This window comes from Ostrinia nubilalis, chromosome 29, assembly GCF_963855985.1.
Source record: "Ostrinia nubilalis chromosome 29, ilOstNubi1.1, whole genome shotgun sequence".
NCBI classification, from domain to species: Eukaryota; Metazoa; Arthropoda; class Insecta; order Lepidoptera; family Crambidae; genus Ostrinia; species Ostrinia nubilalis.
The window spans coordinates 4811696-4834956 of NC_087116.1; the positions used below are offsets into that span (position 1 = coordinate 4811696).

The 23261-nt window shown below is 41.7% G+C and overlaps 1 protein-coding gene across 1 annotated transcript in view; it reads left to right on the top strand.

Annotated features, from left to right (window-relative positions):
- LOC135085637 (histone-lysine N-methyltransferase eggless) overlaps positions 1-23261 on the top strand; it is a 36145-nt gene that overhangs the window by 359 nt on the left and 12525 nt on the right. The window contains exons 2-16 of the mRNA XM_063980410.1: positions 2801-2921; positions 3734-3839; positions 7340-7433; positions 8815-8920; positions 9901-10076; positions 13848-13934; positions 14592-14699; positions 15511-15656; positions 16300-16495; positions 17751-17918; positions 18588-18724; positions 19496-19559; positions 20090-20203; positions 20967-21083; positions 21828-21961. Of these exons, the coding sequence (XP_063836480.1) occupies positions 2801-2921; positions 3734-3839; positions 7340-7433; positions 8815-8920; positions 9901-10076; positions 13848-13934; positions 14592-14699; positions 15511-15656; positions 16300-16495; positions 17751-17918; positions 18588-18724; positions 19496-19559; positions 20090-20203; positions 20967-21083; positions 21828-21961 (1874 nt within the window). The remainder of the gene's footprint in view (positions 1-2800; positions 2922-3733; positions 3840-7339; positions 7434-8814; positions 8921-9900; positions 10077-13847; positions 13935-14591; positions 14700-15510; positions 15657-16299; positions 16496-17750; positions 17919-18587; positions 18725-19495; positions 19560-20089; positions 20204-20966; positions 21084-21827; positions 21962-23261) is intronic.

The window sequence follows — 23261 nt, forward strand, 5'->3', positions numbered from 1 at the left end:
CAATGAATTGACGACCTTAATAAGAGACACTTGGTGTATTAGGCTCTTCTACTTGATAGACCGACGATCTCAATAAAACACTTGGTTTATTAAGCTCCTCGGTTCGATAGACCGACGACCTCATAAGACACTTGGAGCATTAGGCTTCTCTGCTCGATAGACTGACGACCTCAATAAGACACTTGATTTTATTAGTTTCTTCTACTTGATGGACCGTCGACCTTAATAAGACACTTGGTGTATTAGAGTTTATAGAGCTCAATCTACTGACGACCTCTAGAAGACACTTGATTTTATTAGTTTCTTCTACTTGATGGACCGTCGACCTTAATAATACACTTGGTGTATTAGAGTGAGTTTATAGAGCTCGACCTACTAACGACCTGTAGAAGACACTTGAGTTGAATAGGCTCTTCTACTTGATGGACTAACGACCCTAATAAGACACTTGATTTTATTAGTTTCTTCTACTTGATGGACCGTCGACCTTAATAAGACACCTTGGTGTATTAGAGTGAGTTTATAGAGCTCAATCTACTGACGACCCCAATAAGACACTTGATTTTATTAGTTTCTTCTACTTGATGGACTGACGACCTCAATAAGACACTTGGTGCATTAGGCTCTTTTGCTCGATGAATTGACGACCTTAATAAGAGACACTTGGTGTATTAGGCTCTTCTACTTGATAGACCGACGATCTCAATAAAACACTTGGTTTATTAAGCTCCTCGGTTCGATAGACCGACGACCTCATAAGACACTTGGAGCATTAGGCTTCTCTGCTCGATAGACTGACGACCTCAATAAGACACTTGATTTTATTAGTTTCTTCTACTTGATGGACTGACGACCTCAATAAGACACTTGGTGTATTAGAGTGAGTTTATAGAGCTCAATCTACTGACGACCTCAATAAGACACTTGATTTTATTAGTTTCTTCTACTTGATGGACCGTCGACCTTAATAAGACACTTGGTGTATTAGAGTGAGTTTATAGAGCTCGACCTACTAACGACCTGTAGAAGACACTTGAGTTGAATAGGCTCTTCTACTTGATGGACTAACGACCTCAATAAGACACTTGATTTTATTAGTTTCTTCTACTTGATGGACCGTTGGCTCGGTTTAAGACAGCGGTTCTCAAAGTATCAGTGGAGGCAGCCCCTTCCGACTTGCCCCCCCCGGGAGAATTAGTCCCGCCCCCCTTGAGGGCGGGGCTTTGTGTGTATGCGATGCGAAATTCCTTCGGCTGCTGGATCAGGAGCAAAGTCCTGGAGGTTAACGGGAAGAGCTCAGTAGCTGGGGTGAGTACTCGATGGACCGACGACCTCTAGCAATAATTCTGTCGCGGGGGTAACGGACTTTGCCAACCTCTCGTTCCCACCGCTGCAAATCCTGTGTAGCCAGGATCTACAGCTTGACCGCCAATAACCCAACCAGTGAAGGTCAAATTTGTCTCGGGGGAAAGATCAACTGTCATTGGCTGTAAGGTACGGTGACTCGATGGACTGACGACCTAAACAAGGCAGCTAGTAGAGATAACAAAGTGTTTAGAGACAGCAGTCTTTAACATACTGGTTTATAGAATCAAGGGTCTCTCCTTTTTCTCTCAAAAAGGGTCATACCTTCGGAATATAGCAACAACCACGAGCTGTCAAACTAAACCGATTTTGGATGACACTGGGAGTCATTTTTGTGTCAGTGGTCAGGAATCAGGATTATTTCACTGTTTTGTACCAATCAATCACTGAACCAGTCATCACATTTCTGAAGCACTACTTCTCATAAATATCCACCATTTCACGTAAAATCTAAAAAAATATCAGCGTGTGTGTGCGCCAATAAGTGCTAAGGACATGTCAAATATTGCAAAAAACTGTTCTGTTTGACGACATCACGCATATCTTTTCATTACAGTTCTTTATTTATTTATTTTATTTTTCTTTATTCGGAAAACCACAGCTCTTTATAATATTAATACAGACAGGTATTTTTATATAGGTAGTTATTTAATTTTTAGCGTTAAGAGTCGCATCTCAAACTAATTTGAAAATTATAAATAACTTGACATTGATGAAACAAACGCTGGCCGTAACAGCGTATTGCACTTGAAAATTTCGACGGGTTCATCCAGTGTCTAAGTAGCTCAGTTGGAAGAGCAGTCGCCCGGCAAGCGGAAGGTCGTGGGTTCAATTCCCGCATTAGGCAGTTCGATTTTTTCAAGGTATTTATAGTTCTTACAGCCAATAATTCTTTTTTGCTCTATTCCGCTAGGTACATTAATTTTATGGGTCATACAAAGCCAGCGGTCGTCTATACCCCTGCAGTGGAGACTAAATGACCTGATGATGATGATTGTAGCAGGAAGGCGCTGGACGCGGGCCGCTAATCGATCAACATGAAAATCATTGGGGGAGGCCTATGTTCAGCAGTGGACGTCCCATGGCTGAATTTTATTTTATTCACAACGAGTTAGCTCTTGGCCTGTATCTCACCTAATGGTAAGTAATGATCAGGCCGAAGGTGGAAGCGAGCTTCACCCGGAATCCTCAAACACGGAGGAACTGGCTATCTTACCTTCAACTGCCGGAACAACATAACAGTGCTGTTAACATTGTTGTTATGGCGACAGACTTAGGTAAGATGGTGGTAGCTAGCCAGGCGGACTTAGAACAAGCCCTACCACCAACCAAACCGAACCGAAATAATCGGGACCTCTGCGTCTGAAGCAGATGGTTTTACCACTAGACCACAGAGGCGGTATTTAAATGATGATGATGATTGTTTTCCTTTCAGATGTCACAATCATTCACGATGTGTCGCGTGAAGTACGACCACAAGCCTAAAGGCAGCAGTCGTCTGTTTCCAGCACGATGTCTGGCTTATAACGAGCCGGCGAATGTCAGACTTACTATAGGTCAGTATTTAATTATTTGTAAAATACCAGAGCGTTAGTCAACGCTCTTGGTCAAAAACATTTCGGACTGCAAATATCAGTCAAAAGTGATATTGACTGCAGTCAAAATCACTTTTTACTGTTTTTTGCAGCCAATAGTGATTATGACCGATTATAAGTTTAGACTGCAACATATTATGTAAGAAAAATAGTTCGACATAGCGTAGCGAAACGGTGAAATCACCACTAGAGAATTCAGAGATGTATACAGGCTGTTAGGTAAATGAGTATATGAGCCGACACTAGCCCATGTTAACATAGTCATGTAAATGGTATCGTGAAGTCAGAAAATTTATATCTTATTTTTAATTATTTTAATTTTCATACAAATCGGATTTTATAAAATTTATTTTGTATAAAAATTAAAAAAATTAAAATGATGATATCAAATTTCTGACTTCACCATACCATTTATATGACCATGTTAACATGGGCTAGTGTCGGCTCATATACCCATTTACCTAACACCCTGTATAAGTACAGAAATTTACAACTGTATAGACACTTGTCACGATGTTTGACAAGATGTTTGCACACACTTGAGAAAGATTTACTCTTTGCAATCACTACTTTCCATTCCCGTTTCGCAAGTTTATTACCTAACATGTTTTATAGAAAAGTACCCTGATTAATTGGCTTTTAAAGAGCACTGTTATAGGGTATCCAAAAATTACTACGTCACAATGACACCGAATCAGATGGGCCTCAGATGCATTAGGACCTAATTGTGGAACAACTTTTTAGTAAGATATTAATACAAATGTCGTCTTTAGGCACAAGAATCATCGCTCTCTTCAAAGACGCGCAGAATCCGTTGAAAAAGGACGCCTTTTACTCCGGAATTATTGCAGAGGTTCCCAACCCGGTCAACAACTACAGGTGAGATTGAAATAGACGTGTTTCATCCACGAAGACGCGCCCCACCATTCCTCCGCTGTTGAGTTTGAGTGTTATCGGTACACGCTACATCATCCATGAGTGCACATGCACTCACACTACAATAATGACACTCGCATTGCTCGGGTCAAACTCCCCATATCCCGCACGGGTGCCCTCTTAGACGCATAACATTTTTCATCATAATTTAGTTTGGTATAACAGTATTTGCATAAAGTTTTTTCGCATAAACTTTGATATGCATAGTTTTCTAAATGCATAATGGTTTCTTAGGCATAATAATAACTTTCTCTAATTTTTAATACCATAATTTAAATAATCATAAATGTAAAGAACATAATTTTTATATACATAAAGTTTGTTTTTAATAAAATACTATAAACATAATTTAATTATTTATAACATTTAAAGTCATAAATATTGTCTATAAGAGCAACCAACATTAAAGAGTAAATAATTATGTATTTGTGATGTTGCGAACGATCCTCCTTCCACCTTTATACTCTTTCGGCCTATAGATTTGCAAAAACTAAATTATCTGTATCATTGTCATTTTTGTTCTTAATTTTTGACCTGTTTCTTAGAAAACTTAAGCTCGTGAAACTACATTCTGTTTGATCTTGAATCCCTCTTATCTATTATAACGCACATATTATACAGTCCACATTTCTTTTACAACATTAAGCTTGCCTGGTCTGAAATTATGTTGATCCCGACTGGCCGTGGTCTCTTCCACGTGGTACTAGTCTGCCCTATACTAGAGTGTAATTTAAAAGCCGGAGGCGCGGAGGGAGTGCGGTCCTCGCTCGCTGTAACATATATCCGGCAGCCGTGCGAGCTGGAGCGGCTGAGGCTGGTCGCCGAAGGCGACCAGCAAGCCGAAGCTGCGGAAGCGAGCATGGCATGCCGGGTATATGTTACGCCAGAGCGGAAGGACCGCACTTCCCGCAGCGCCGGAGATAAGGCAATCCTAATGCTTGCTTGCATGCTTGCTTGCTTGCATGCTTGCTTGCTTGCATGCATGCTTGCTTGCATGCATGCTTCCTTGCTGCTTGTTTGCATGCTTGCTTGCTGCTTGCTTGCATGCTTGCTTGCTTGCTGCTTGCTTGCATGCTTGCTTGCTGCTTGCTTGCTGCTTGCTTGCTGCTTGCTTGCTGCTTGCTTGTTTGCATCCTTGCTTGCATGCATGCTTACATGCTTCCTTGCAGCTTGCTTGCATGCTTGCTGTTTGATTGCATGCTTGCTGCTTGCTTGCATGCTTGTTTGCATGCTTGGTTGTCTATTTATATTTGTTAACTTATAACATTTTTATATTTCATATTTGTTAAAATTATGGTATTTTGTATATTATGAATGATAATATTTATGGCATTGGTTTAGATGCCAATAAATGTTATGCCTAGAAATCGTTATTAAAAAAACAAGTATACAGAAAAAATATATACTAAAATATTATTATAGTAAAAGTGGTTATGGCAAAAAAAATATGCCTTATGAATTATTCTGTATGAACGTTATGCGAAATGATGAGTATGCCAAAAAACTTTATGCACTCTTAAATTATGACAATATTTTTTATGCAACCGAATATGGACCCCGCACGGGTGCCCTCTTAGACGCATAACATTTTTCATCATAATTTAGTTTGGTATAACAGTATTTGCATAAAGTTTTTTCGCATAAACTTTGATATGCATAGTTTTCTAAATGCATAATGGTTTCTTAGGCATAATAATAACTTTCTCTAATTTTTAATACCATAATTTAAATAATCATAAATGTAAAGAACATAATTTTTATATACATAAAGTTTGTTTTTAATAAAATACTATAAACATAATTTAATTATTTATAACATTTAAAGTCATAAATATTGTCTATAAGAGCAACCAACATTAAAGAGTAAATAATTATGTATTTGTGATGTTGCGAACGATCCTCCTTCCACCTTTATACTCTTTCGGCCTATAGATTTGCAAAAACTAAATTATCTGTATCATTGTCATTTTTGTTCTTAATTTTTGACCTGTTTCTTAGAAAACTTAAGCTCGTGAAACTACATTCTGTTTGATCTTGAATCCCTCTTATCTATTATAACGCACATATTATACAGTCCACATTTCTTTTACAACATTAAGCTTGCCTGGTCTGAAATTATGTTGATCCCGACTGGCCGTGGTCTCTTCCACGTGGTACTAGTCTGCCCTATACTAGAGTGTAATTTAAAAGCCGGAGGCGCGGAGGGAGTGCGGTCCTCGCTCGCTGTAACATATATCCGGCAGCCGTGCGAGCTGGAGCGGCTGAGGCTGGTCGCCGAAGGCGACCAGCAAGCCGAAGCTGCGGAAGCGAGCATGGCATGCCGGGTATATGTTACGCCAGAGCGGAAGGACCGCACTTCCCGCAGCGCCGGAGATAAGGCAATCCTAATGCTTGCTTGCATGCTTGCTTGCTTGCATGCTTGCTTGCTTGCATGCATGCTTGCTTGCATGCATGCTTCCTTGCTGCTTGTTTGCATGCTTGCTTGCTGCTTGCTTGCATGCTTGCTTGCTTGCTGCTTGCTTGCATGCTTGCTTGCTGCTTGCTTGCTGCTTGCTTGCTGCTTGCTTGCTGCTTGCTTGTTTGCATCCTTGCTTGCATGCATGCTTACATGCTTCCTTGCAGCTTGCTTGCATGCTTGCTGTTTGATTGCATGCTTGCTGCTTGCTTGCATGCTTGTTTGCATGCTTGGTTGTCTATTTATATTTGTTAACTTATAACATTTTTATATTTCATATTTGTTAAAATTATGGTATTTTGTATATTATGAATGATAATATTTATGGCATTGGTTTAGATGCCAATAAATGTTATGCCTAGAAATCGTTATTAAAAAAACAAGTATACAGAAAAAATATATACTAAAATATTATTATAGTAAAAGTGGTTATGGCAAAAAAAATATGCCTTATGAATTATTCTGTATGAACGTTATGCGAAATGATGAGTATGCCAAAAAACTTTATGCACTCTTAAATTATGACAATATTTTTTATGCAACCGAATATGGACCCTATCCCGCACTACCCTACCAAAAAGTGGTTGGGCGCGTCTTCGTGGATGAAACGATCTATAGAACCTATTTGTTACTTAATTATATCTTAAAAGAACTAATTCGAGAACCTAGTATTTGCCACATTTATTTTAAAATTAATTAAGTTTTTAAGACTACAATGAATACTTTTTTAAAAATTTGTGATTTTGTATTATTGGGGAATGGTGTCAAATAAGTAGTCTATTGTAGACTTAAAGCTTTTTTTAAATGTTATGGCAATCAAAAAGTAGTACATCCATCCACAAGATGGACAGAGGACCTCATAAAGGGTAGTAGGAAGGCGTTGGATGCAGGCCGCTACCAACCAGTCAGTATGGAAATAATTGGGGCAAAACTATGTTCAGCAGTGGACGTCCTGTGGCTGATGATGATGACGATGATTGTGTTTCAGATACCTGGTATTCTTCGACGATGGTTACGCTCAGTACGTGCGTCATCGTGACACGCGAGTCGTTTGCGAAAGTTCCGCACTTGTGTGGGAGGAGGTATTTATTTATTTAATCTATACTACTAGCTGACCCAGCCAACTTCGTACAGTTTTTAGGGTTCCGTAGCCAAATGGCAAAAAACGGAACCCTTATAGATTCGTCATGTCTGTCTGTCCGTCCGTATGCCACAGTCATTTTTTTCCGAAACTTTAAGAGCTATACTGTTGAAACTTGTTAAGTAGATGTATTTTGTGAACCGCATTAAGAGTTTGATGCAAAAATAAAATAAAAAAATATTGGGGGCTCCCCATACTTAGAACTGAAACTCAAAAATTGTTTTTTCGTCAAACACATACGTGTGGGGTATCTATGGATAGGTCTTCAAAAATGATATCGAGGTTTCTAAAATACTTTTTTTCTAAACCGAATAGTTTGCGTGACAGACGCTTCCAAAGTGGAAAAAAGTTGGTCTCCCCTCCCCAAAAAGTTGGTCCCCTCTAACTTCTAAAATAAGAAAATGAAAAATCTAAAAAAAACATATGATGTACATTACTATAAAAACTACCAACGAAAATTGTTTTGAACGAGATCTAGTAAGTAGTTTTTTTAATACCTCGTAAATCGTAAACCGCTTATTACCGCGTAATCTTTCATACAAATAACTTAAATTAAAAAAAGTAATTTTAATTTCCTAAATCAATGGTACGGAACCCTTTGTGCGTGAGTCCGACACGCACTTGGTCGGTTTTTTTTATACTAAGCTTTTTCTCGCCTTTGAAAACTACTCTGGACTATGATAAGAATTTGAATTAAAATCAACTAAATCGAGTCACCGGGTAACATGGAAAGCAGTGGACGTCCATTGGGGGAGGCCTATGTTCAGCAGTGGACGTCCTGTGGCTGAGATGATGATGATGATGATGATGAAATCTACTCAGTAGTTCTAGTTTTAGCGAGACTGACTCACAGCAATTCATTTTTGTATATTCCCCCTAGCTAGATTATAAAGCACCAATTGTTTTTGTGTTAGTCCTTTTATCATGGAGTAAGGAGAGAAGAGAAGGCTATAGACTAAACATTACGATCTGTAGCAGCGGAGTTACAATGAAAATTTTTGCAAAAGTAGGAAAAATTGTCATAATTATAGGATACTAGCTTTCCGCCCGCGGCTTCGCCCGCGTGGAATTTTGTCTGTCACAGAAAAACTTTATCGCGCGCGTCCCTGTTTCAAAAACCGGGATAAAAACTATCCTATGTTCTTTCCCGGGACTCAAACTATCTCTATGCCAAATTTCATCAAAATCGGTTGCGAGGTTTAAGCGGGAAAGCGTAACAGACAGACAGACAGACAGAGTTACTTTCGCATTTATAATATTAGTTGGGATTCTCTGCCAGTTAACCTTCAGACTAAACAGGACTAAAACGTATTTTTACCCAGGTGCATCCATTCTCGCGGGAGTTCGTGAAGGAATACCTGATAGCCTACCCTGAGAGGCCGATGGTGCGGCTACACGCTGGACAGAGCTTGAAGACTGAGTGGAATGGTGAGTTAGTGCTAGCACTAGATCAAGATCTAAATTTAGGCGCTAGATTTAAGTGGTATGTTCGTTGTGATAGAGAGACAAGAAGCGGAACAGAAAGAAACGAAAGGAGAACGGTGAAGTGGGAAGCGGAGAGGAGAGGAGCGAAGCGGAGAGGAATCAAGAAAAGTGAAGAGGGTAAGAGTGGAGCCATCAGGAAGGGAATGAAGCGGATCTGTGACCTGTAACCAATATTAACCAAAAATATTTTTTTATCCTCTCCTCTCAAGTAGGCAGGCTTTAAGGGAATTTGTGAAGGAATATACACTGGTCATCACAAAAATCGACCCTCCCGCGACAAGCACTTTCATACGTATGCATCCTCACTTCCCACCAATATTGGCACCATTTAAAAGCCTAGTTCTAAACTTCATTTCATTAAAAGGTTTTTACCCCAAAAATGTGTCCGAAGAAGAATCCAGAGTCACTTCTTCAAAAAATAGGTAGTTACTAGTTACGCTTGAGCCAACTTTTATGGTTCATCGCTATCCATCTGTTAAAGAGGACACGTGAGATCATTATTTGGTTTTATAACCATAAAAATTGGTCTAATTGATCCCAGAGGTGAGCCCATCACATTTATTGTATATGTTAATCGTTTATTAAGAAATTTAATGTGTTTTTCTTTAATGATATTTATTGGGCTTTCAAATAACACCAATATTGTAGGGGCACCATGATTGTGTCAGTAGAAACGAGTTTTCCTGTAAAACGTCGGTGGGCCGATTTTTGTGATGATCAGTATAGTTCTTGCAACTCACGTAGGCGAGTGAGCTTTACTTGTGTGTGTACGTGTACATGCACATAACGATAATGTAATGTCTGTCAAAACTTTTGTAAAACGAACAGGAGCGAGCCACTACACATGTAAAGCTCACGCGCCTTCGTGTATTGCAACAACTATACTCACTTGGAACAACCATTGAAACCAACTTCCTTTACAGGCAAATGGTGGGCATCCCGCGTGGTCCAAGTCGACGCGTCTCTGGTCCAAGTGCATTTCGAAGAGGACAACCGATCCGAGTGGATCTACCGCGGGTCCACCAGGCTCGCACCACTGTTCTTGGCGCTGCAGAGGAAGCGAGCGCGACCCATGCCTAGGACTAAGGCGCAGCCGCAGGTGAGAATGCACCCTATGCCCTTGATATAAGACTTATTTCTGTGTGAACGCAGTGGCAAGAGACTTAATACGAAGCTGGCAGCTGCAGGCGATAGTACACCTTATGCAGACGACAATAGGCTCCTTTTAGAGTGGATCTACCGCGGGTCTACTCGACTGGCACCACTGTTCTTGGCGCTACAGAGGAAGCGAGCGCGACCCATGCCTCGGACTAAAGCACAGCCGCAGGTGAGAACCTTATGGCCTTGAGATTAGGCTTATAATCGTGTGAACGCGGTAGCAAGAGACGTGACTACACTCCTAGCTGGCAGCTGCAAGCGACACTACGCCTTATGCAGTCGACATTAGGCTTTTATTCGTGTGAACGTGGCTACATAAGACATTGCAGTGACGTAACTACGCTTCAAGCTGACAGCTACAAGCGATAGTACACCTTATGCAGATGACATTTGGCTCACATTGCAGTGGATCTATAGTGTCTACCAGGCTCGCACCACTGTTCTTGGCACTACAGAGGATGCCTCAGACTAAAGCGCAGCCGCAGGTAAGAATGCACCTTATGTTCTCAAGATTAGACTTATATTCGTGTGAACGCGGTGGCAAAAGACGTGACTACACTCCTAGCTGAAAGCTGCAAGCGACAGCACGCCTTATGCTGATGACGTTAGGCTTTTATTCGTGTGAACGCGGCGACATAAGACATTGCAGTGACGTGGCTACTGGCTACACTCTAGGCTGGCAGCTACAAGCGACAGTGCACCTTATGCAGACGACAATAGGCTCCTTTTAGAGTGGATCTACCGCGGGTCCACCAGGCTCGCACCACTGTTCTTGGCGCTACAGAGGAAGCGAGCGCGACCCATGCCTAGGACTAAAGCACAGCCGCAGGTAAGAATGCACCTTTTGTTCTCAAGATTAGACTTATATTCGTGTGAACGCGGTGGCAAGAGACTTACTACGAAGCTGGCAGCTGCAGGCGATAGTACACCTTATGCAGACGACAATAGGCTCCTTTTAGAGTGGATCTACCGTGGGTCCACCAGGCTCGCACCACTGTTCTTGGCGCTACAGAGGAAGCGAGCGCGACCCATGCCTAGGACTAAAGCACAGCCACAGGTGAGACCTTATGGCCTTCAGATTAGGCTTATAATCGTGTGACTAGTTCACATCAAGCTGGCGCTACTCATGTTGTAACTAGAGACGGCTGAGTGATACTACACCTTATGCTGAGAGCTGCAAGCGACAGTACACTTTATTCAGGACGATATTAGGCTCACATTTGAATCTACCGTGGGTCCACCAGGCTCGCACCACTGTTCTTGGCGCTGCAGAGGAAGCGAGCGCGACCCATGCCTAGGACTAAAGCACAGCCGCAGGTGAGAATAAATCTTATACTGTTGAGATTAGGCTCTTATTTGTGTGACTAGTTCACATGGCCTTGATATAAGACTCTTATTTGTGTGAACTCGGCGGCGTGAGACATGACTACACTTCAGGCTGACAGCTGCAAGCGACAATACGCCTTATGCAGACGACATTAGGCTTTTATTCGTGTGAACGTGGCGACATAAGACATTGCAGTGACGCGGCTACAATCCAGGCTGGCAGCTACATGCAATAGTGTACCTTATGCAGACGACAATAGGCTCCTTTTAGAGTGGATCTACCGCGGGTCCACCAGGCTCGCACCACTGTTCTTGGCGCTGCAGAGGAAGCGAGCGCGACCCATGCCTAGGACTAAGGCACAGCCTCAGGTGAGAATGCACCCTATGCCCTTGCTATAAGACTTATTTCTGTGTGAACGCAGCGGCAAGAAATGTGACTACACTTCAGGCTGACAGCTGCAAGCGACAGTACGCCTTATGCAGTCGACATTAGGCTTTTATTCGTGTGAACGCGGCGACATAAGACTTTGCAGTGACGCAACTATACTACTAGCTCACAGCTACAAGCGATAGTACACCTTATGCAGACGACATAAAGCTCACACTGGAGTGGATCTACCAGGCTCGCACCACAGTTCTTGGCACTGCAGAGGAAGCGAGCGCGACCCATGCCTCGGACTAAAGCACAGCCGCAGGTAAGAATGCACCTTATGTCCTATAAAATAAGGCTTCTATTCGTGCAAACGCGACCGGTGTGGACTTCACCTGTTCCTGGGACTACAAGCGACACTGTACCTTATGCAGACGACATTAGGCTCACGTCGCAGTGGCGCGACTACACTCCAGATAGGCTCCTATTTGTGTGAATGCGACGTGACTGCACTTTAGGCTGGCAGTTGCAAGCGATAGTACACCTTATGCAGATGAGATTAGGCTCCTTTTAGAGTGGATCTACCGCGGGTCCACCAGGCTCGCACCACTGTTCTTGGCGCTGCAGAGGAAGAGAGCGTGACCCATGCCCAGGACTAAGGCACAGCCGCAGATGAGAACCTTATGGCCTTGATATAAGACTCTTATTTGTCTGACTAGTTCTTACTAGGCTGACAGCTGCAGGCAACACTACGCCTTAAGCATACGATTTATTCGTGTGAACCCGGCGACATAGGACATTGCAGTTACGTGAATGAATACGCTCCAAAATGGCTTCGATATTTCAATCATTCGATATTTTGAACTTTTGTAAATTCAATATTTTGAACGTTTGATGTTTTGAGCTTTCGATGGCCGTGGCCTTCATAACCTGCGGGGTTTCACGAATTTTTAACGTTTCCATAGTCCACATAGGGATTGCAAACCAGCGGCGTTTTCAATCCAGCTGGATTCTTGCTGGATTGACCTGAATCCAGCTGGATCCAGCGCGGATCCAGCAAAATGTGGAACGCAAATAAAAAGACGACATTTTTAAGACTTTCCGCCCACGGCTTCGCCCGCGTGAAAAAAGGGCTGTTTTTAGGATTTTCCCAGACATTGTTCGAATTTTTCTCGCCGTAAAAACCATCCTTGGACTTCAACGAACATTTAAAAAAATTGGTCCAGGCGTTGTTGAGTGTCTTACCAACACATTTTGCGATTCATTACTGAGAATGCACTTTCGGTTTCCACACTGGTCGGTTTTAGGATCATTAAATAGTGAATAGTAGAATGACCACGACCGCTCTGCCAAGAGCGTAACGAATAAGAAGAAGAAGAAATAGTCATACACCATAGATAAATGTTAACCTCGCACTCGCTCGGTCTCATATACGCTCATTTCTTTTTTCAGTACCTTTTTGTAATCTAATTGACCACTTGGCTTTGGCTTTTGTTTATTAAAGTTCTCCTTCTCTCTTTTAAGTTCCATCTCAAGCTCTTGCCCTGAAGTCATTTTAACGGGTTCTGCGACATCATTTAGACCATTCTCTTCTAACTCCATGATATCTTTATCTTCTTGCACATTTTGTTTATATTTACTCGTTTCAACAAAGTTTTCATCTCCTGCCATATCGCATTCTTTTTTGGCAAAGGATAATAGACAGTTTTTTTACTGCTTCTTCATGCTTTTTTGGATTTTTCAATCACACTAACGTACCAGTAACTTCGGAGAGGCGCCGTTCAACGCACAAAACAACAGAACGGCAACGTCTCACCGCGCCGTTTTGAAAATGGCGGCAATTCGAAACTAAGCAATAGAAAATTATACGTTTGCGGATCCGCATCGCTGGATCCAGCACTGTATGCTGGATCCAGCATGTTTAAAAAGGCGCTGGATCCAGCTGGATTGCTGTATGCTGGATCCAGCAATTGCAATCCCTAAGTCCACATTATAAATAAATGTTTACTTTCACAGATCAATATGCCGTACGTGGAGTATACGAGGTCAGAAGAACAGAACAAGTCCGAACCCGCACCGCCGGCGCCGGCGCCACCTAGCGAAGTAAGTTATTATTACGAGTTTGTATTTTTTCTGGCACTTTGTGCATAGAATCGTGACACCTATAGTGGCATGACCTATCTGACATTGACTGGAGCATTCTAAACTCCATTTCACTTAACATCAAGTGCGATTGCGGTCAAATACCTTATTTGACACCTGATGTTTTATTTAATCTTTAATGTCATATATGTAGTTGGTACATAACATGTTACCTGACCAACAGCTCGCGACATTTTTTTAGCAAACTGAGGATAGCGCTGTAAGCGCGCACATTACTAATGATTTGTCATGTATTTATCTAATATTATTTTAATTATGTTGTTTTGTAGTCGTTTCCTCTTCCCTAAAAGAATAGAATAAAAAACCTTTATTTGACATGAAAACACAAATGAAAATGAACAAATAAAAGAAGAGAAAACACAAAAAAAAACATTAAACTCACAACATTACAATAAACATATATAATATATTTTGCCAAAAAGCCGCCGCCCGCTCAGTATTAATCACTGACACTGGTTTTCAGCGGGTGCCTCTGTGTGTGTAATAAATAAGGTGAATTTAATGCCATTGGGCTTTCTTTGCCAGTTAACCTTTGGGCTAAACAGAAAAAACTTGTTCTGTTTAAAACAAAACTTACATCTATCCAATAACTTTCAGAGGGAGAACCGTCAAAGGGCAGTGGCCAAGAAGTCCACAGCGTTACCGCCTGCACCACACGCGCCTGCGCCGCCGCCCGCTGCCGATAGCGTCACCAGCAGAGTCGTGGTGAGTAGGTTCCCACCATTCCTACTATTCCCACCTCTCGTTCCCACCGCTGCAACTCCTGTGTAGCCAGAAGTCCAGGATCTACAGTTTGTACATTCCAATAAAAAGCCAACTTTGGTATCAAACAGCAAGATTGTAGTGTCACCAGCAGAGTTGTGGTGAGTTTTCTCTTATTCAGCACTAGCCCTACAAGTCCAATCAATTGAGACACAATCAATTTTATTGTTACGCGGTCATATGCGACAGTCATGAGCAAAGTTGTGGACGTTGTGGTGTGTTGTCTCCTACCGTAGTTAGCGTGTCGTTCCGGCAGCGTAGCATAGATAGAATATAAACAGCTGCTACCCCTCCCCCTTTCCCCCTGGAAATGGTACGTTCTTAAAAACTTGCCTTAAATACCCCTTAATCTTGTGTCCCTTTCTAAAACCCTACCATCTCTGGCGTATAAGCTGGGTATGCCCATGAAAAAGGTCCACCCCCATTCTTCCCGTTATTGTCGTAAGAAGCGACGACTTCGAGCTCAACTTTTAACTTTAACATTGAGAAAGCATTTTAAAAGCTCACAAAAATTGTCCGAATTTGAATATAAATCGTGTCACCCACGAAGACCCGCCTCACCATTCTTCCGCTAATGTTTGAGTGTTATCGGTACACGCTAAATAACCCATGAGTGCACACGCACACTACAATAATGCCGCTTGGATTGCTCGGATCAAACTCCCCGCACCCCGCGCGACCGAGACCAAACATTGGTGGCGCGTGCCTTTGTGGATAACACGACCTATACCTTATTTATATTATTCTCTTACAGTACTACACGCCCAAGAAAGTGGTCACGCCTCTAAAGATGGTCACTCATAACTGCGGAGCGCACTGTAAGAGGAAGGATGTACTGGCGCTGAAGGATCTGAGGACTTACAACCCGCTGGCGAAACCGCTGCTCAGTGGCTGGGAGAGGTGAGTGAAATGAAATGAAATAATAATAATAAACGTTTATTTCAGACATACATCCATAGGTGTTAGTAACATGATAATCTTAATCTAGTGTTAGTAATAAGCTAATAAAATAGTTCAGTACATAGGCCCTTTCCAGGACACTTATACACGTACCAAATATAGCTTGCCCTACCACCACTTCGGGACAACATATGGGCTGGTGATGGGAAGAAGTGGCGGAAGAAACTCATTCACCTTTGTCAGCCTCTTTTTCAATACAATACAGTAATTTATAGCTTACATGACACGTAATTTGTCATCATCATTATCATCATTCAAGCCACAGGAAGTCCACTGCTGAACGTAGGCCTCCCCCAATGATTTCCAGATTGGCCGGTTGGTAGCGGCCTGCATCCAGCGTCTTCTTGCCACCTTTATGACACTGTGATACAGCTTGTATCACAGTGTTATAAAACTTGTAGAGACTTGAGTCCTTCATTCTCAAAATCACGTCGTTTTTAAAAGACTCAAGACTTATTTATTCATTTATTTAAAACTTACATACATAAATGTGATTTTGCAACAAAAATAATATGTTAGATTTTTACTAATTCAAATGCAAGATTCCAAATGAACCCTGTATTAATCTCCAACTACCTTCCAGACAAATCGTCCGCTACAAAGGCCACAAGGAAGTGATGTACAAAGCGCCGTGCGGCCGCCGCCTACGCAACATGAGAGAGTTGCACAGATATCTCCGTCTCATCGAGTCGGACATGGCGGTGGACCTGTTTGACTTTACGCCGCACACACACTGTTTAGCTGAGTTCGTGTTGAACAAGTGCTTGGTTGGGAAGAAGGTACGTGGAGATGATAAGAGATGGCGCTGTATAGTTTGGCTGAACCGCGGTGTCCAGATTTTTTTCCTGGTACTTATATAGCCTGTGCCGCTCGCATCCAGGTACCTCCCGCGACCTTCACCAGATCGTCGGTCCACCTATTCCGGTCTTTGTGAAAATCCAGCAATGGACGTCTTTCGGCTGAAACGAACGAACGAACGAACTTATATAGCCACTGGGCTTCAGTTTAGTCACTTAAGGTGCGCGTGCACGGGTTACTTGTCACTGTGACAGTATGTCTCTACATAGACAAGAATAAGTACTGCCTACATTGCCTCACTCTTTCTCTTTATAAAAGTGTAAAAGAGAAAGACATACTGTCACAGCGAAAAAAAGTCATCCGTACGCACATAGCCTAATACTCACTATAGAAAGCTAAATGGCTAAGCTGGCTAAAGCCTGGTCCGTGAGCACGTAGAATCCCGTCTAATGACCCTTAAGCTACCCATCCTTATCGCTCGCGCGTAATTATATTGCTGTCGCGACTGTGCGACGGGCGCCCGCAGTGAGTGTGCGAGCGCGACAGCAACATAATTACGTGCGAGCGACAAGGATGGGCAGCTTGGGGTCATTGGACGGGATTCTACGTGCTCATGGACCAGGCTTTAGCTTTTAAGGTGTCCTACTCCATATCTCCGTCTCATCGAGTCGGATATGGCGGTGGACCTGTTTGACTTTACGCCGCACACGCACTGTTTAGCTGAGTTCGTGTTGAACAAGTGCTTGGTTGGGAAGAAGGTACGTGGAATTGTCAATAGATGGCGCTGTTTAGTTTGGCTGAACTGCGGTGTCCAGATTGCAGAATTGATAACTATCAATTTCAAAGAAAGCAGCTAGAATGTCGTTTCCTTTTAGAAAAATTCAGCCTTGGTATTGACAAAGTTATTAGTTTGCATTTTACTGTTAGAGAAGCGACTCTAATCGCTAAGAAATTATAACTATTGATTGAGCTGTTTCATTTTAACTGACAGTCAAATATTTGTGACAATATTAATGTTGGATGTTTAAGGGTACACTACATACATAACATCCATGAAACCAAAAGCGGCTGCAACAGCGTATTACACTTGAAAATGTCGACTGGTTCATCCAGTGTTTAATTAGCTCAGTTGGAAGAGCAGTCGCCCGGAAAACGAACGGTCTTGGGTTGGATTCTCGCCTTAGGCATTTCGATTTTTTCAAGTTATTTATAATTTAACATGAAATAATTCCACAGGACTTATCCCACGGCAGAGAAAACGTGCCAGTCCCATGCGTGAACTATTACGACGAGTCGCTGCCCGAGTTCTGCTCTTACAACACGGAACGGACGCCCACTGCTGGGGTCCCACTAAACTTGGACCCTGAGTTCCTGTGCGGGTGTGATTGTACTGATGATTGTGAGGTAAGATATTAGGCTATGGAATTAATCCCACCTCTCGTTCCCGTAACTGCAACTCCTGTATATTCTCACCTCTCGTTCCCACCACTGCCGCTCACGTATATTCCCACCTCTCGTTCCCGTAACTGCAACTCCTGTATATTCCCACTTCTATCCCAACACTGCAACTCATTTATATTCCCACCACTGCAATTTCTATTTATTACCGCCTCTCGTTCCCACCACTGCAACTCCTGTGTAGCCAGGATCTGCAGCTTGGCCTCCAATGAAGTTTGAATGGTTCCATGAAAATGTGTGTGGTGTATATTTACTATTCCCTAACTCTCAACCAGACTATGTTAATTTAACCTTATTATTACAACTTTATCGACTTGTATTAAGATCCAAATGAAAGAAAAATTTAAATCAATTCAAGTTGCTACAAAACCTCCCCAACCCGTCTGTCCAGCGTAGGTTAAATCATCCTTTTGCCTCTGGTAAATTAGAGGGTCGTGTCGTGCTCCTGCAGTGGAGACTAGATGACCTGATGATGCTTCAAAGATTCTTCATAGAAGTTTGCTAGTGATCACATTATTTCCAACTTTACTGTCATAAGTGTTAAAGTTCTAAATTAAGGAAAAATTGCAACTTTTTTGTTCAAATTGTTATACTAACTTGCCCACTATTCTCCAGGACAAGTCGAAGTGTGCTTGCTGGCAACTGACATTAGAGGGAGCTCGCACCATCGGGCTGGGCGGCCCACGCGTGGGATACGAGTACAAGCGGCTACCTGAACCGCTGCCTTCAGGAATATATGAATGCAACTCTAGGTAATATTTTTTTATTTTACTATAGGCCGCTAAAGCCTGGTCCGTGAGCACGTAGAATTTTGTCCAATGACCCTAAGCTACCCATCCTTATCGCTCGCGCGTAATTATATTGCTGTCGCGACTGTGCGACGCTCGCCCGCAGTGAGTGTGCGAGCGAGACAGCAACATAATTACGCGCGAGCGATAAGGATGGGTAGCTTGGGGTCATTGGACAAAATTCTACGTGCTCACGGGCTTTACCAACCGTGCGATGTGAAAGTCATTGGGGGAGGCCTATGTTCAGCAGTGGACGTCCTGTGGCTGAAATGATGATGATGATGATGATGATGTTTATTTTACTATAGGTCTAACTGAGTCAGTGCCTGATGTATGGGCGGCACAGGAGGGATTCGTTTCACCTCCCGCGACCTTCACCAGATCGTCGGTACACCTTGTGGGGCACACTACGTCAGCCGGCCCGTGGTCGCCACTCGTGAACTTTCCTGCCCTAACGGCCATCGTCTCTACGAGCTATGTGCCCCGCCCACTGCCACTTGTGTCACTGACTTTTCTGAGGGCTTAGTGTCATCCGTCACTAGCGAGCGTGTTAAAAACTATATGAAGATGTTAGTTCTTGAAAGTTTCCGCTAGGGGCGCTGTACAATCCGTCATACATTTAATGTCACTTTTTTACGCAGTCGACATCGAATGCGTTTGACGTAAACTCACACTACGCCCCCTGACTGTTTATTGTTGGTGAATTGTGTTTCCATTATTTATTCATCTTTTCAGATGCAAATGTAAGCACACGTGTCTCAACAGAGTAGCGCAACATCCACTACAATTGAAGCTTCAGGTATGATAATAAAATTTAAAAGTTTCTACTCTCTAGCTAAAGTCCGGTCGCCGAGCACATAGAATTTCGTCCAATGACCCCAAGTTACCCATCCTTATCGCTCACGCGTAATTATACATCGCGCTCTCACATTCACAGCGGCCGTCGCACAGTCGCGACAGCAATATAATTTCGCGCGAGCGATAAGAATGGGTAGCTTGGGGTCGTTGGACGAAATTCCATCTGCTTGGCCGGACTTTATCACGGTTCATGAGATACAGCCTGTTGACAGACAGACAACGGACAGTGGAGTCTTAGGCTACACAACTTAATTTTAACCGTAACTAAAACCGTTTGTTCAAGTTAAAGTAAGATGGTACAACCTAGTCTTGGTAGGCTTCCGTTTTTACCTCTTGGGTACGGATTTAATTCAAATTCAAATTGTTTATTACATAAGATAGACAAATTTTAAAAAGGACTTTGTTTCTCGTTGTCTATCTCTCTGTTTTGTTTGGTATAGTTTAAAATCTATATTATGTCAATTCTTGCAGGTATTCAAAACCCTGAACCGTGGGTGGGGCATCCGAGCGCTCAATGATGTGCCCAAAGGATCTTTCCTGTGCGTGTACGCAGGAAATCTGCTCACAGACGCCACCGCTAACATGGTAAGTTATCATCAGGTCATGTAGAAATAAAGAAGAAAGAAAACACTTATTTGGTTCATAAAAAAATTACACAGTTTAAAAATAAATAGATATAGTTCCAAAATACTGAACTGTCCTATGCATGACATTGACAGTGGGGCGCCACCGTCAATACCGGATCGCTAGTTCCGATTTTTGCCATGTTGGAAACCATATAGTTGAACGATGGTAGCGCCCCCCTGTCATTGAGTTTGGCGGGACAGTTCAGCGTGGGTCATCTATACGTGCAACAATTTGTTATTACAAACCATAGATTAACAAAGCCTAGATAGATAGTAAGCTCACGAAAAGTGAGGCAACTTACTTGAAACTTTTTTGTTTTAATTAAATGTCTTATTAAATAATTAATAAGTAACAAATATAAGTAATAACATTTTTTACGATATATTTGGATAAAAATATCTCAATTTAAAACAATGTTTTATTTTATTTTATTTTATTAGGGACAACAAACAATTGTACAAACGGTTTTACAAAAAGTCTTACAGATATATCTTAAATAAATGCACAACCAGCACCGTTATCCACGAAAATAACAAATAGAACAGTTTTGACAGTAATGACATGATTTTTGTCTCGCTTTTGACGAAGCGTTTGTATGAAGATTATCCATCTCATCTAGAATTTATTAATCTAAGTTAAAACCGAAATAAAACCAAAACATAGGATAGATTTTATTCCGGATTTTGTATATCGATTAGTAAAATGATTGTTTTTCTTTAAGGACGGTCTCAATGAAGGCGACGAGTACTTAGCTGAGTTGGACTACATAGAAGTGGTGGAGGGAATGAAGGAAGGGTACGAAGAGGATATACCGGAAGCCGACAAGCGCTTGGACAAGGTACGAGGCTAATAAAAACTGGCTATTTTGAAGTGTAGTACATATGATAAAAACAAATTGATATGTCTCAGAATCTTCAAGGCAATTTATGCTAGCAATAGAGAATGTGCATGTTTTTTTATTTTTTTGCATTTCTTTAGCCTTGACATTATCAAATCATCAAGTGCTTTTCTTTTCCCAAAATCGTTAAAAATACCTAAATTACAGATATAATAATTAAATTAAACTAATTTATTTCGGACCGAAATCCATACTGTTAGTTATAAATAAACTTATAAACTATGCTAAAGGTTATAGCGCTTGACTTAGTCAGTGCCTGAGGTACATGGGAGTGTCACGGGAAGGGTGACATTGGCATATGACGTGACAGCATAAAAGTCTGAAGGAAATCTGAAGTCTCGCTGACGCAAAAACCCGTGCTGCTTCCATACCTCAGGCACTCAGTTAAGCGCTGGAAAACAATAAAAATGCCTGTCAGCACAGATTATGTTATATCCTCAATTTTGGACAAAGTTATATAGTATTTGTTGATAAACAACAAAAAACCTAACATTAAGGACAGAACAGACGGTGAAACGCAACTGCAACTTTCAAACTGGTCGCGTCATGTGTGGTTTCTCAACGGACGCTATGGCAGAAACTTAGATGCAACTCAAAAGTAACTAGCAGTTGCAGTTTCGTTGCAGTTGCGTTTCACTGTCTGTTCTGGGCCTTATCCTTACACTATGTTTGTCAATCAAACAGAAGAACGTGGCGAAAGACTCAGAAGAATCCGAAATGTCCAGCTCGGAGGAAGAAGATGAAACGCCGTCGAAGAACGAGCAGGAAGACGGCGACTTCTGTCCCGGAATCATCACGTCTGGGGTCACTAAGTTTAGGTAATCATCACCATCATCATCATCTCAGCCATAGGACGTCCACTGCTGAACAAAGGCCTTCCCCAATGATTTCCATGTTGCTCGATTGGTAGCGGCCTGCGTCCAGCGCCTTCCTGCTACCTTTATGATGTCGTCGGTCCACCTTGCGGGTGGACATCTCACGCTGCGTATTTCGCTACATGGCCTCCACTCCAGAACCTTGCTGCCCCATCGGTCGTCAGTTCTGCGTACTATGTTCCCTGCCTATTGCCACTTCAGCTTGCTAATCCGTCGGGCTATATCAGCGACAAAAAGTGATACTTAATAACAATTAATAATACAAGAAATACAAATAAACTTGCCGTTTCAAATTATAGACTGTAGTTCATTCTTAGCAAATAGTATTGATTAACATTTAAGTACCATAATATCTTGTAAAGCCCGGTCCGTGAGCACGTAGAATTTCGTCCAATGACCCCAAGCTACCCATCCTTATCGCTCGCGCGGAATTATATTGCTGTCGCGACTGTGCGACGGGCGCCCGCAGTGAGTGTGCGAGCGCGACAGCAACAATAACGCGCGAGCGATAAGGATGGGTATAGGGTTTCTGCTCGAGCTTTCTCGAACTCGAGAAAACTCGAGAAATTTGGCTTCATTCGAGACGAGAAAATAATTACCGGAGCTCGAGAATTCTCGAGTTTCGATTTTGAAGCTTTAATATTCTTGAAAGCCTATTTTCTTAGACAAAAGTAAGTTTTTAATTATTTAATAGGTCAACGTTGCTTTAAGACTGGCCTAGTCTTTCCTTTTTCAACTGATTTGATTTGCAAGTAATGATCTCAATCGAAACTAAGTAATAATGTTCACCAACGAGTATGCTATATTTATTATGTATGTTTAATCTGACTGATTTAAAGACTGAAAAATTTGTTAACTAGACAGTTACCTTACCTAACAGACGTTAGGTTAGGTACTCGTGCCTCCTCGTAAGAAATTTAAAAATTATTAGAAAATTTTTTTGTTTATAAAAATAAAATGTTTATCGTAATTTTGCTATTTGGACTTGTGTTCTTTAGAAAACAAGTGATTCAATTGTAGCTCCAGATTTTTATTGTTATTTATCCTTAAAGTATACGCGACTTTATGACTTTTGTTATTATGATTAGTAAATATTAATTATGAAAGAAGATTTTATTTTTTGTTTATTTCCTTACCAAAATAAGTGGTACTAAATTCTAATATTGATTGTTTTGCATAAAAGTAGGTATATTATATTTAAAAAACCTGTGTTTTTATTAAATTTCAACCGATTTCAGCAGTT